The 16,067-nt window shown below is 39.9% G+C and overlaps 1 protein-coding gene across 1 annotated transcript in view; it reads right to left on the reverse strand.

Moving 5' to 3' along the window:
- The window catches only part of crppa (CDP-L-ribitol pyrophosphorylase A), a 35,368-nt gene extending 20,130 nt beyond the window's left edge, over positions 1-15,238 (reverse strand). The window contains exons 1-8 of the mRNA XM_053508044.1: positions 14,847-15,238; positions 13,393-13,669; positions 8,441-8,590; positions 5,632-5,736; positions 5,477-5,522; positions 4,462-4,559; positions 1,306-1,380; positions 1,090-1,182 (exon numbers count right to left, since the gene is read on the reverse strand). Coding sequence (XP_053364019.1) covers positions 1,090-1,182; positions 1,306-1,380; positions 4,462-4,559; positions 5,477-5,522; positions 5,632-5,736; positions 8,441-8,590; positions 13,393-13,669; positions 14,847-14,995 — 993 coding nt within the window. The 5' untranslated portion in view covers positions 14,996-15,238. The remainder of the gene's footprint in view (positions 1-1,089; positions 1,183-1,305; positions 1,381-4,461; positions 4,560-5,476; positions 5,523-5,631; positions 5,737-8,440; positions 8,591-13,392; positions 13,670-14,846) is intronic.
- Positions 15,239-16,067: the final 829 nt, after the last annotated feature.

The raw sequence follows: 16,067 nt of genomic DNA on the forward strand, positions 1-16,067 counted from the left end.
ACAGAGGAACCCCAAATGACACCACAATCAAAAAATGGCTGTTTACTGGAGGGAGATTTTACCACTACCATGAAACTGATTAAGCATTTTACATTCATGTCCTTTGGTTCTGCAAAGAAAACTGATGGTAATCAGGCCCTAACGACAATCGCTATGCAATAACTTTGCAAACAATCCTGGACCACCACTGTGACTATTTAAATTCGAGTTGGTTCACCGATGAAGAATGATTTCAACTCCATTTGAATAAAAGAGGAATCGGATTGTACAAAGTCATAATACATGTATTGAGTCAGTGTATTGAGTAAGTCTGATATTTCCTCTGGTGTCAAAGGTCAAGTGGCCAGTCAGATTGCCAACAGTCAGATGACCCGCTGAAAAGCTGAAGTGATGACAAGCACGTGCCATGCCTGTGTGAACAGAAGGGTAATGAGAACACACACACACACACACACACACACACACATGCACACACACACATGCACACACACACATGCACACACACACATGCACACACACACATGCACACACACACAGACACACATGCACACACACACATGCACACACACACATGCACACACACACATGCACACTTGCATTCTCCAAGCCTTAGATCTGCTGGCATTGTGCCTCACGGTCACATTTAAATGGTTGGTGTGTTTTCAAGACACGTTTAAGAGGCCGTTCACAAATCACAGCGGGGATTTAATTAACTTTCAATGAGATGGCATTTCCAAAGATTAAGACTGATTTGTTTTGAGGTAGACTTGCTGGAAAACCACCAGCCTCCAAACTGGCCAGGGTTTTTTCCAGCTCCTTTTGCTGCCATCTGGCTACAAAGGTGACGAAAAACTTCTGTTTATGTACATTATGGATTAGCAGTCCTGCACAATTTCCAGCAAACAACGTGGAACATTATTTTAAGCTGTGAGAACTCACCTCATGCAAACTAGACGTCATTTAATATAACATCATACTTTTTGGACGTACAGTAGTTCTACCCAGAATGCTCGGATGTGATATTCAGGATTCACAAAGCAACATATGTTAAAGCATTAATTCCGACAAACCATTGGTGCGTGTACTTACCCAAACAATAACAACCGGATACAAAAGGGCATGTCTTGTCTCCTCGAAAACCTTCACAATCTCCTCAGTTTCAGATAAACTTGTACCACTGGTCTGCAGAAAAATAAACGTATTATACTGTATCAAGCCCCTATATAATTCATAAACTTAACAGCAGGATTAGTTTCTTTATATCTAATATTATAATGCGCATTTCTGCCAGCGATATTCCAGTACAGATATCTGGATGAAGTTCCTGGTCTTTAGCAGCAGCTCTTGATTCTCCTTTGGGCACGGGATAACATCCACTGCCTGCAAAACACAAAACGATAAGCATTCAGTTACAATCATTGCAGATTAATAATTCCACGGTTTCTTACTGAGAATGATTATTAACCCAAACCTGGACATCACACACACACACACACACCTAATTTAGAATATATATCTTATATCAACAGAAACCCACAATGAGATAAAATAAATAACTCTAGGCTGTGATTGGTACAAACTCACGCTGAGCGAAATGAATAAACCGTAGATATGAAATTGTTATGAGAAACACATGTGGGCACTTAAACCCCCTTGAAATATAACTAATTACAGTTTGGAGCAGAAAAGCATTTCAATCTGCCCTGTAGATCTCTGAGATTAAATGTGCTGACTTGATTTAAACCATGTTAGACATGAAATCCTCCTTAATTATGGATTGGTCACGGGCTGTTACACCGTAGCGCTTACACCACAAAAATGACAAGAATGTATGCACAGAAAGTCATTTCTCTTCACCAAATGATACAAAATTGATAGCTGCGCAATTTACAGGATTGATCATATTTATAAAGACATATTTAAAATAATTGGGTACAGAGTGATGTGATCAGTTATATACATGATTAGATTTAATGTTAATATCTATTCACTCTGATCTGGGAAAAAAGAAAGAAACTACAAATTGTTTAAAAGAATAGACCACAGTTTGAGGACTTAATCTCTACCATCTATTACAGCCGAACCATATGACAGACGACCAGTGACGATTATTTTGACGTATTACACTGTATTTGGAAATAAAAACAAAATAAGACAAACTGACAGAGAAACTCACTTATAATAAAAGTCTTAAAGCAGTAGGTAACATTTAAATAATGTGACTACAAGGCAAAAAAATTACACCTTAGAGAGTGAAATATACTTGTATCTAGCCAAACAATGAAAAATTTCTTAAAACAAGTTTAAAACAAACTAAATATAATATTAATAAGCTTATTTCTGGTCAAATATTACTATAACTGCAATTTAAAAAAATTGCTTTACTGACAGATAGTTTTGCATTTTTGAAAAAAATATTTTTTTCTTAATAAAGCTCATGTTTCAAGCAAGAAAAACATTAAACGGAAAATAAACAGTTAAATAGAAAAAAGTGTTGTTTATTAAAAATAAAACATATATATATTACTAATTATCAACATAAAATTGCAGTAATATGAGAGGAATTAAACACTTTTGGACATTAGCTTTTTGGAAAATATTCAGCTTCATGGTGCTAAAAGTCCCGGCACTTTGTAACAGAGCCCCATCACAACCATTGATTATTCTTCTATAAAAGCATGTCCTGTGACTGTGATTAATATTTTATTAATATTCTTTACCTTATGTGTTAAAATTACACTATATCCTGACCTCATCGCTCCCTTACTGCAAAACCTATATTGGCAAAGTTAAATAGACCACTTGGCCTTGGAGAACTGGATCATATCACAGACGTCCCGCACCAGAAAAACATCATCGTGTAAACTGGATTAAAATCACAGATGGCTTTAAGAGAAATTCACTTCCTATTGCACCATTTCCTCCTTTCCTATCTGTCTGGAGGACCATCATATCAAGGATCCTGGGCCCACAGAAGACTTAAAACTCCAAACCACCACCCGAGGAGCGTCCCAGTTCTGCTGCCAAGCCGTTATTAGACACCAAGACTTGTGCAGTGAGCAATATCATCAAAAGGAGCGATGTGCAGTTGGATCTAATGATTTAGAACTTGGAACTATTGCAAAAGAGGATCGCCTTTCACACAACTTGAAGGTGCAGGGCCATGCTGATGATGCCCAGATATTTCCTTGCCGACATCTGCTTTTAAAGACGGAGTTAAACATATCATAACGCAATCTTTGACTGAAACGTGAAACAGGATAATCATTCGCACTCAGGGGAAGTGGCTGTGAAAATAACCTGAGATTACTGGTTAATATTAGTTGTGTGGCAGCCTGGAAAGAAAAAAACTCCTTTCGGTGACATTTTCTACTGCACGGTATAGAGATTTGAAAACTTACAGGCGCACATCTTAATCAAAGCCACATGATTGCTTATGAATATGCACTGATTATTTAAAAGAAACTACTGTACATGCATTACGTTTGCATCTGATTTAAACATGTACTAAATCTATTAAAAAAATATTACAGGTAAGGTGGCATAGTGGTTACAACTGTTGCCTCACTGTCGTTCTCTCTGGTTTCCTCCAGGTACCCCGGTTTCCTCTTATAGTCCAAAGACATGTATTGTAGGCTGATTATGATTTCCAATTTGCCTGTAGTATGCAATGTGGTGTGTGACTGTGTCGTGCAATAGGTTTTGTGCCCTGGATTCACTGGGATAGGATCCCAGCTCCCCACGACTCTTTTATTAAACCACTTGCTTATCTACATAATGATCTTTGTTGAAAGCCTGGTCAAATTAATAACAGCGTTTCTACATTGCTTTGGGGGGAATAAATTGATGCTTTTCTTAAAATAGAATTCAGCCTCAGGACGTCATGTACTTTTTCACCATGTAAGCATGGTGATGGACAAAAACAACATGATTCAATTGCAATTTAATGGAACTCTATGGAAATACAATCACCTTGTTTGGCTGGTGAACAATATAAACTACCAAGGTATATTAAGTTTTGGTTCAGTTTTAATTTCAGGTCATCTATTATGGACATATTTCGCAGGAAATCCAAGGAAACCACAGCTTGTCATACAAAGCAGAGGACCTGAGATAGCTCCAGGAACAAAGCGCAACAAATAGGAGAGAGGTTGATTGACTTTCACGAGTCAGAGTATTTATTTCGGCATGATGTCTGCAGGTGATGCAATTACAGCTTTGTGTACACCAGCATGGATTTGCGGCAGGACTGTGGGAACATGACCGGCTTTCGGAGCGTGTGTTTTGGGTGTGTGTTTTGGGGAGGGGGATCCCATGCATTATACATTAGGCAAGGAACATCTGACACACCGAGGCCACCCAAGAAGACGCTACTTTTGCTGAGCAGGGAGAGATGAGGTAATTTAGACATTATGATCATAATCATTGTACCCTGACGTATTACAAAATCATTCTCATTACCATATGGTGGGATTCCAGGTTTTTTTGGAGCCTGCTGGAAAGCTCCACGGTTTCTGCCATGACTCCCGAGATGACACATGCTGACAGCGAGAGAGTCTCTGGAAATGAGAAACGTCTCAAACGTTGAACTTAAATAATACAAAACAGAAAAATTAAGACTTGATCTACCTGTAAAAAAAAAAACAAAAAAAACAGCAAAATCCTACAGACATATGCCTGTTTCTAGATGATTAATATGAACTATACCACCACTCATTTTAAAGACCATATTATTTCATTAAAAAATTTTAATTTAAGTCATTTTCAACATTCTCAGAGAAACTTAAACAACAGCATAAAGCATGTAATCAAGGATTGAGTACAAAATAAACTTTTGAAAGGTCAAGTAATAAAATCCAGCAAGCATTCCCTGTGGTCGAAATACCTCCCACATATCAAAGGGTCAGAGTTTAGTCTGTAGATAATCAGACACAGGATTCCACCCGGGTTAAGCACAATGGACTTTTCGATTTTAACATAAATGTAATCGCATGCAAATTCCATCATAACATAAATTGTTTCACTCTAAAAAGATCAAATGCAGATGCAGATCCAGCATCGTAAAGGCTGACCTGAGAAAGCAGTTAACTGGGAGCTGAAAGTGAAGCTCCCTGGGGAAGGGGCCTTAAAGCATTTTTTGTTGTTTTTCCACTCTAAACCCATTTTGGCATTATGTTACAGGGCTGCCCTCCAAGCGCAGAGTAATGCCTGGGCAGAAGAGCCTGGGGGACCGGCTGACAGCATGGAAATTTCCCTTAAAGCATCGATCCAACACCATCACGTAAATATGCACACAAATCAAACTATCACTGAACAGTGATAAAAAACAGCACCTTCTAAACCCCGGGGTAGAACGTGCTGCTGACAATGTCCAGAGACACGCACGATCCTGGCTTACTAGGAAATAAACTACGGTAGTTTAAACATTTCGACTATGGACTGATTGTTGGAGCGATCAAACAATTGAAATTAATACCTTTGATAATTGACTCTGCTGCCGCCAAATCTCGTTTGTATGTCACCTGAAAAGAAAAAGAAGAAAAAAATCAGTGCAAAATCAACTCAACATAAACTGGTTGAATTAATGTGTCATGCATTAAATTCCAGTAAAATAAAGGCCTCGGCTTTTACTTTCCACAGTGTCGGTGGTCCCTCAATAAGCTTGGCACTGGTGCCGCTGTACTGCAGGGCCAAATGCAGGCACTCGGTGCCAAAGTCAAAGTCAAACTCGCTGCACTGTGGAAGAGAGGAATCAGGACGTAAGGCAAAGCAACACCAGATCCATGTGTTTATGTTTAGGAAATTGGGAAATTATTTACTCATTTATTACGGATGACCGAGAAAGAACCAGGACAGGAAGAAAAGGTAAACATGTATACCGATTATTCAAAACAAAACGGAAAACACGGAAGAATAAACTCCCCCTTTCGTCTTAAGACTAGAGTTACCACAAGCATGTAGCATGCTAGTTTCAAACTATTCTGTGTCAGTCACCAAGTTTGTTTTGCTGCCTCTTGACCACATCTAATGAGATTTTTATTGGAGTCAAATTACCCACAGCTTTGCTCTTTTGCTAGGGGGAACACTGGGACACCAGACGGACACCAGGTCCTCCAGTCATTTGACTCTTGGCCTATGGTCTATAAGTATAACATACTGCGGGTACTGCGGGTTGGGTGTCTCTTTTGGCTCTACAATGGCTCCATCATTCTTAAAGGATGTCACCCTGTGAATACATCCTTCAAGCAGAAAGGACCACTGTAAGAGCTGTGACACATGGCCCTTGGCCACATTTTAAAAATCTGTCACTGACTCCTTTTTTTATTTTCAAGACAAACTGCGATACCTTAAGTATCAGAAGTAAGAGAAAATGAAGTTAAAAACCAAGTCTGGACTACTTCATGTCACCCATAGGAAGATATATAACCTTTGGCTTTAGAAGCAAAGAGCTATACATTTACCACTGAAGGAGCTGAAAGCAAAAAGGCCCAGGAGTGATATATCATATATCAGCATTATATCAGCCATGTACATACCTTGATAGGCTGACTATACCTCTTCACCATGTCAGGCATCTTGGGAGTTTTATTCTGATTTATAAAGTAATCTGACAATCAGTACTCATGAACTCTTATGTACTACATCATTGCTAAAGATGGCAATGAAAGTTGAATCCTTAGAGATTACAAATAGCTAAAATAACTCATAACCTACTCTGTCATTATCCTCTACTCAATTTTAATGGGAAAATGTTAAATATGTTTAAAATTAGACTGTTTGTTTTTCAAAATCCCTTGAGAAGTTAGCTGTATCCAAATTTCACAGCAGCTCCGTAGCATCCCGACCTAGACACAAACACTAAGATTTCTACCGGCTTGGCTGGATTGTCTGTATTCCAGCTAAAATCAATTCCTGAACGTGTCACATTTGATTTAAGTCACATTTGAGTTTAAAAATGATTGAGAAGCTTGCCCGCCCTATGTTGTACTGCCAGGGACGTAACCAGACACTAATGTCAGTGGGATGAAGAACAACTTTTCTTACATGGCAAGTCTTACACTGGTTTACTTCTAAAAAAAAAATAAATTAATTAAATTGTATATTTTGTTTGTCATATATATATATATATATATATATATATATAAATAAATTCAATTCAATTGTATTTGTATAGCGCTTTTAACAGTTGTCAAAAGTACAGTTGTTTTAAAACAACTGTACTTTTGACAACTGTTAAAAGCGCTATACAAATACAATTGAATTGAATTGAATACCTGATACACCGCCCACTTGAAATCCCAAGCTGTGTCTTAAATCACATACTGCAAAGGTAATTGTACATATTTTCATCACTGGAACTATAGCCAAATTTTTTTTATGTAGACGTGTTTATTAAAAATGTAACATTGTATTTTATTTCTGTTCAAAAGAACAAAATGATCTAAGTGTTTAAAAAAAAAAAAAAAGAATTGTTCATTTTGATAAACGAGATTCAAAGAACTGAACACTTATCTGTAGACCCTCACATGGATCACACCATTACTTAACTTTCAGCAATCAGGCTTCACTAAAAGTCTGTTTTTGCATGCCTTTAGGTAAAACCAGCATTTTTTTTTACCCATTATAATTTTGCCTTCAGTGCTTCATAGCCATGCTGTAGCTGTTGACATAAGAGCATGTCGGAGCCACAGCAAGCTGCAAGTTTGAAACTGTAAGTACTCGTACCTAAAAATGATAAATGCACCAACAACAGTATTTTATTTTATACTGTCAAAGTTGCCAACTTAACTTAATCTCCAAGTCAAACACAACAGTGACATTCCCTTGCTCCAGGATCTCACAGAAAAATCTGCTGCGGAGATTCTTTGGAACACTTGGAGTTTCACAGTGTACTATAAATAATGCTCCCTGTACGAGAAATGTTGGTTAAGGGAACTTCCCTTGATAAAAACTGCCCCGTCAGAACACCCTGCAATGCCACCAATGCAGTTGGCCTTTTTCAAAGTAGCTACATTTTCAATATCTTGTTAGAATGGTGCCTGAAAGTGGGTGGGATATATATTAGTCACAAAGTGAAAATTTTTTCTGAAGTCGATGGTTTGGAAGCAGAAAATAAAATAGACAAGCATAAGGATTTTAGTGACTTTGACAAGGACCAAATTGTGATGACAGGACAACTGGGTCAGAACAGCTCCAAAACTGCTGCTCTTATGGGATGTTCCAGGTCTGCAGTCAGGATGTTGCAAAAGTGATCCGAGGAAGGAAAACAATGAACTGGAGCGAGGGTCATGGGTCTGATCCAAATGAAAAGGTTAATGCTGTTTGTGATGGAAAGGTATCAGAACACACAGTGCATTACTGTCATGGTAGCAAAAGGGACGATCTACTCAATATTTTTGGGGGGTGAACAAATATACAATACTCAAACATGAATTCTCACCCGTTGATAGGCTTGATAGATGACATCATAGAGAAATCCTTGGGGCATTTCACTGGCCCTGTACTTGGTCCGTTCCAGCGAGTGGTCCAGGAAGCCTTCACAGGTGGTGGCAATCACTGTGGACACCAACGGACGGATGGCTCCAGAAGCCTGTTGGAATAAAATTATGACTCCAACCTCAATTATTCATTAGACATTTTTAAACGTAACTAGCTTTTAGTCTGGCTTGGTCTCTAAAATAAATACTGCACTTTAACTACCATTATCTTTTCTTTTCCAGGTGATTCCCTTAGGAAGCAGCTTTTGAAGAAGAATTTACAAACTCACAATTGAAGGTTTAAGCCTAAGCACACAGGCTCCCTGTAAATAATGGCACTTGTAAGCCAACCAGGAAGCTCCTTATATCTTACTCCATTTTTAACTGATCACCGTGAGGAGTGGGTAAGTAGTACGCTTTGTGTAAAGTAATTCTGTTAAAGCTGCTCAGGCTTTATAGATGAATCTGCACTCAATCTGACATTCCTTTATAATCAGGACTAATGGAGAGATAATAAAGGCCATCTGGAGACAGCCTAAGGATGAAGAAACGGACAACTAAAATGAGACAAGTGACAGCCATACCGGCACTTCATACTATAAAGTACACACTCAGATAGCGTTGTGACCTTCAGCAATTACTCTTCTTTCTGAGCTCCCTCTGCTTAGTTCTCACTTCATAAAGATGACACAATACCAGTGGGACTGCGGTTTGCTTCAGCGAGTGGGATGAAACATTAATCTCAATGTGTTCGTGTCGCTGATTTACTGTTTCGGATTTGAAATAAACCAGGGCACAAACACCAGCATACTTCTGGCATTTTTTCTACATTATGCTGTAAACAGGGTCCTGAATATGGCAAAAATACTGTATTGTGATACTTTCCATTTTGTACAGTTCACTTGAAGATGTCATTTGTAGTCCAGATTAGCATTCCTCACCGTTTTAGATACAAACATCTTTTTTTACATCTTATGTAGTGCCTGAATTATTAAACATCTAAAGCTTAAAAATGAAAAAGTTAGAAAGAATGTTTTCGACCCGATGTCCATCGCGCACATCTGTAATGCACTGTACCATGGACGATTATTTCGACATGCTCCTCTAGACCAAAAAAAAAAAATTACAAAACCTGTGTACTGTAGAACGGAATGAACTTTTGGGGCAGCCAATTAACTGGTATGTGAACATGTACAGGATGTTTTGATGTAGCTTTTGGTTAATGATATTTGTTAAATCAGCGCAACATATACATAGCTTCAGCCTGAAATCACAGCAAGACAGCTCCAGTGATTAAAATTATGATAAAACCTTAAAACTAAGGACCTAAACACTGTCAATAACGTTTGAATGTTAGTTTTGAATTTGTGTTATACAGTCATATCATTCCATACAAATGACGAGACACTACAAGGCAAGGACGGATAATACCACTGGGCAAGGCAAATCAAATCTGATTTGTAACAGGTACAAATAAAATAAAAAAAAACTCAGCAGTCTCATTTAAACTTAATAAAGAAAGTGAGAAAGAAGAAGGGTGGATGAGTTTCAGTCATAAGGATTGCATGGCTGTATTTCAGTGGAAACAGTAAATAAAGTAACATCTTTGTTTATCCACGTAAGTCATTCTATAATTCGGAATACAATTCAAAAACAAGTTTAAAAATTCCTTCAGTGCAACATATCTACTGACTGCAAGGAGTAAATATTAACATTTTTTTCTTTCCTATTGATTATGTACACTTCTGGGTAACATAGGGACAGTTTCCTTTTTTGACCCATAATTTCAGGAGAAGGACTATTCACATTTGGATATTTAATATTTGAATTACAGTGGCACGGTGGCTTAGTGGTTAGCACTGTGGCCTTGCACCTCCAGGGTCCGGGTTTGATTCCCGGCCAGGTTCCCACCTCTGTGTGCATGAAGTTTGCATGTTCTCCCTGTGCCTGGTGGGTTTCCTCCGGGTACTCCGGTTTCCTCCCACATTCCAAAGACATGCAGGTTAGGGTAATTGCCGTTCCCAAATTGCCTGTTGCGTGTGAATGAATGTATAAGTGTCAGCGATGGATTGGCATCCTGTTTAGGGTGTACCTTGCTATGTGCAATCAGTTTCCTGGGATAGGCTCCACGCCCCTGCGACCATGTATACAGGATTAACTGGTATAGGATTGATCTGTAAATCATTAACAGGGTCTGGGACGTAGCTGAGGGTCAATTAATATACTGGAAACAACAAAGTTCAGTCAGTCATTGTAATTCATTCATTCAGCTTATCCGGTACAGGGTCCCAGAGACCTTGAGCCCATCTCTGGAGACTTTGGGCATTAAACAGAGTGCCAATTCATTACATGGCACACACACACGCATACATACACACACTACGGGCAATACAGTAACACCAATTAGCCTAATCCTCATGTCTTCTAGTATTATGGCCCAACACATTATGATTATTGTTCCATTTCTTTGTCTGTATTGTATGACATTAATTAAAAGCAATTAACAACTGCTGCCTAACCTTTTATTATAAGTTAGTTTGGAATCTACAGGCTTCCTGTTTTTAGGCACAGAAATAGAAAAAAGCGGAGGCGCAATGACTAAAGGGAGTGGAGGAATTCCCACATACACTACAGATGCAACAGATGGAGATCAGGGTTCAAAATGCTGAAGTGTTCTTTAAAACAATCAAATTTGGTATTGCGGTTTGGCTTAAATTAAAAACACTCACGTTCTCATTCATGAAATGACTAGCGACTGGTAGAAGCTGAGGCCGTACAAAATAAGCTTTTCCTTCTTCAATACCAGTCACATAACAAAACTTCTAACTCCATGGTCTTTACTGATTTTTATTTCTTTCCTACATTGTAAAACAATGCTGAAGGCATCCAAAATACGCAATCATCTCTTTTGAACAGCTGATATTGAGATGTGTCTGCTACTTATGGTCCGTAAAGTCTTTTGGTCTTGCTTTCCTGGGATGGTCTTCATGAGAGAGAGTTTCATCATGGTCCTTAGTGGATTTTTGCAAACAACTGACTGTTGTTGTTCCCTAATTACCCAATTCCATATGTGTTAATTCATAGTTTTCCAGTATTTTTCTAGAATGTTAAAACGCAGACCACAGGCAGTAAGGATGGGCATTCATGTCTCAGCCTCCCTCACTCTTAGTACTAGAGCTCCCCAGGGTTGTGTTCTGAGGCCCCTGCTGTACTCGTTGTACACTTGTGACTGCGTGACCACTGTTTGCTGACAAAACTGTCGTGGTGGGCCTGATCTAGGGCTGCTCGATTATGGAAAAAATCATAATCACGATTGTTTTGGTCATGATTAAAATCACGATTATTTTACACGATTACTTATTGACTTTGGAAATGTTGCATTTATTGAACAGAACAGTGAATTCTCCTTAAAACAGATTAAGACAGATAAAACAGATAAAGGCACTTCCACAATCCTTTGAAAACAAGTAATAAATAAAATCTAAATATTAAATAAAATAATTAATAAATTATAAATAATAAATTATTATTAATAGTGTCAAGATGGCAAAGCATAACGCTTGTCCCGAGTATTTATCATTTTCCTGAATCCTTTGTTCTCAACCGTGCTACTAGGGCACATGTCTTTGGCTAAAAAGTATGCAACGGCATCTGTTATTTTTTTGTGCCTTTTCTGAGCTGGATGGATACGGAGGTGCACTGAAGAGCGTGTCTTTAATGCATGACTGTGTTGCCGAGGATGTTGTGGGGGTTGTTCGTCGTTCTTTCTGTTTCTTTATTAGTTGGTCATATGTCGGTCTGTGTTTAAATTTTAAATGGTTAAAAAAATTTGTGGTGTTACCAACCGGTGCCGACACAACCGCGTAGCAAATCTTGCACCTACTAATGTTTTTGATCCACGTCCGCTTCTTCGAATCCAAACTGTTCCCAAACAACAGAATTGCTTCTACCTCTTTTGTTGACCAAAGACTTCTGTGGCTGCTCTTTTTCTACCATCTTCACTCGCACTGATTTTTAAATGCAATCAGATACCACATGCGCAACTTCTTCGCTGACAGTATAGAGTGAGAGAGTTCGGGCTTCTGGAAGGGCGAAAGTGCACCATTTTTGTGATCGTTGAGACCCGAAATCGAAATTAAAATTCGATTATTGCACAGCCCTAGCCTGATCTCTGACAACGATGAGACGGCCTAACTAGGGGAAATCAGGAAACATCAGGACATGGTTCAGGAATGGCACCATGCAGGACAGACAAGCCCCACATGGGGTGGTGAGATTAGCCAAATGCACCATTCGAACAAGCTCCCTGACCTGCACTCAATCTACAGCAAGCGGTGCTGAACCAAGGCCAGGAAGATTGTGAAGGACCTCAGCCACCCAACAATGGACTGTTTTCTCTGTTGCGGTCAGTAAAGCGCTTCCGCTCCCTGAACCCCAACACAGAGAGACTGAGGAGGAGTTTCTTCCCGCAGGCGATATGGTCTCTCAACCAGAACACCACACCGGACTAAAACATTCTTTTTGCACACTGCACTTTATGGACATTTGCTTACACCCAAGAGACATTTATGGATCATTTATGGACATTATACATTTGAACATTCATGCACATTTGCACACTTGAACAAGTCTGCCAGTTCTTGTGACCTTTTACATTTACAAGTAGTTTGCAGAATTACCACTGACATATTTTTTTCACACCGTTCTGTCTTACTTCTAGAGACTGTTGTGCAGAAAAATTCCAGAAAATCATACTCATACCAGCCTTTACGGAAACAACACCCATAACACAGCCAAGATGGCTGATGTTTGACATAAACATTAACCCTGTAAACCTGTATCAGCCTGATCTTCTGCATTGTTCTGATATCACATGATGGAATAAGGTTACCAGTTTCATGTAGAATGTTCTTACCCCTTGCTTTTTGGCTGCCAGTGTGATTTTAAGCAGAAAGTCCTCCTCTACGAACGGACGCACAGCATCGTGGATGATGACCACCTTCGGCCTGGGAAGCACAGGACCTTCTGCACTCTCGCCAAATGCCTGAAGGCCACAGAAGATCGATCTATGTCTCGTGGTGCCGCCTTCAACCACTTTGACTTTTGTATGATGAAACTGCTGAATGATGTGCAGCATCACATCGTGGCTCTCTTTAGAAACAACAACAACAATGCTCTCGATCCACGGGATTCTGTGAGAAGAAAGGGAGAAGATCAGGTACTTTTGTCCAGCGCTAAAGTGGAAAAGCGCTGATGATGAGGTTCTTTGCTAGGCAATAAATCACATGACATAACCATCAATAAGGCATTGGCTCAGTGGTAGGTTTCTTGCCTGCACAGGTTCAATCAATCCCAGAAAAAATAGGAGGGTTGCGTCAGGAAAAGCATCCAGCGCAAACTCCATGCCAAGTTGACCCCCAATGCATCTACAATTTGGGCTGAAAAGAAATAAGACTAAAGCTCTTTTTTTTTTTTTTTGTTACCTTTATTTAATTTTTAGTCTAGAATATCGGCACGGTGGTGTAGTTGTTAGCACTGTCGCCTTGCACCTCCAGGGTCTGGGTTTGATTCCCGGCCAGGCTCGATTCCTGTCTATGCGTGCATGGAGTTAGGCTAATTGGTGTTCCCAAATTGTCCATAGTGTGTGAATGAATGTGTGTATGTATGTGTGACCTGCAAATGGATTGGCACCCTGTCCAGGGTGTACCCTGTCTCATGCCCTAAGCCTCCTGGAATAGGTGGTATAGAAGATGAGTGAGTGAGTGAGTCTAGAATACTCCCACTCACTCACTCACTAATCGTCTATACCACTTTATCCTATGTAAAGGATTGCGGGAAGCCTGGAGCCTATTCCAAGAGACTTAGGGCACAAGGCGGGGTACACCCTGTAAAGGTATATTTATCTATTTGTGAAAGCCAATTACCCTAATCTGCATGTTTTTGGACTGTGGGAGGAAACCGGAGTACCCGGAGAAAACCCATCAAGCACAGGGAGAACATGCAAAATCTATGAACACAGCCCACAAGGCGGGAATCAAACCCAGACCCAGGAGGTGCAAGGTGACAGTGCTAACCACTAAACCACAAAAAAAAGGTGACAAAATTATGATGCATTCTTATGGATTTCAGTTTACAGACTGTATAAACTACATAACCCACAATGCATTGCTGTATAAATCAACTAAAAACACACTAGAGCTTTGTGTTCCTTTAAACATGACAAGAGATGCTGGCATTAGTAATCTCTCGTCTGTATCTGTATGAGTCACTGGTCTCTCTCTCTCACACACACACACACACCGGTGTTTACTGAGTCTGTATTGGAATAATAAACAGAGTTTGAATAATACTTTACGGTGAAGATAATACCTTTCAAAAGTTTCGATGGTGAAGCTGATGAGGGGTCTGTTGAGGAAAGTGCAGAACTGTTTGGGGGTCGGCAGCCCGGTCCTCTCGCCGCAACCAGCCGCTGGCAGAACCACAGCCACCGGGAAATCCACAGCGCCGCGCCCCATCATTCCCTCCCGATAGTCGGATTCAGATTTCAGGAAAAGTCCCGGTTGTCCAGGCCGACGCTCTCCCCCGCTACTCCGCTAGCTAGCTAATACAGCATGCAAAGATAAACTCCAAAGCCCTAAATAACTCGAATGAACAACATTAGAACTGACTTCCAAATAATCCAGGACTTCGTATAGTTATTCACTTCAGTGGGAATAAAATAATGGCTTCTGCAGCCTATGTAGTGCACTATGGCAGAAGTGGGAAGCCATTTGGGACTCAGCCTTTTCTGAGCTGCCTGCGCTGCTTTAGCTTTAGCATCAGATTTGCATGGGATTTGCGCCTCGCCATGCCGTTTTAGTGGAATATTTCACTATAAAATTAAATTAAATATATAGTCGCTTAACAAGCAATTAAAGAGTAATATACTTAATAGACTTAAACTTAAAGTCTCATTCATTCTCTATACTGCTTATCCTGTCCAGAATAAGGAGATTTAGGACACAAGGCAGGGTACACCCTGAACAGGATACCAATCCATCACATGGCACACTCACACACAAACAACGGGCACCTTGGACACACCAACTAGCCTAATCTCTTAGTGGTTCGCACTGTCACCTTGCACCTCCAGGACAAGGGTTCGATTCCCCGCCTCGGGGTCTGTGTGCATGGAGTTTGTATGTTCTCCCTGTGCTTGATGGGTTTCCTCTGCATACTCCGGTTTCCTCCCACAGTCCAAAAACATGCAGATTATTGTAATTGGCATTTCCAAATTGCCCGTAGTGTGTGAATGCGAATGTTAACCAGAGGTCCTACCATGGTCAGATAAATACAATAGTCACCATTGGCCTTCACAGTCCACTAGTTAGATGGATGGAATTAGCCTAATTTGCATGTCTTTGGACTGTGGGAGGGAGAAACACCTCAAGGGAGAACATGCAAACTCCACGCACACAGACCCGAGGCAGGATTGAAACCCTCTGTAGGGGCGAGGGCACAGTACTGTAGCACCATGACAGCCTATGGAATTCTCGTGGATGTTAATTGTGTGTGTGGCTCCAATAATGGCACAGAAGGATATCTGTCACC

Source organism: Clarias gariepinus, chromosome 11, assembly GCF_024256425.1.
Source record: "Clarias gariepinus isolate MV-2021 ecotype Netherlands chromosome 11, CGAR_prim_01v2, whole genome shotgun sequence".
In the NCBI taxonomy this organism is placed as follows: Eukaryota; Metazoa; Chordata; class Actinopteri; order Siluriformes; family Clariidae; genus Clarias; species Clarias gariepinus.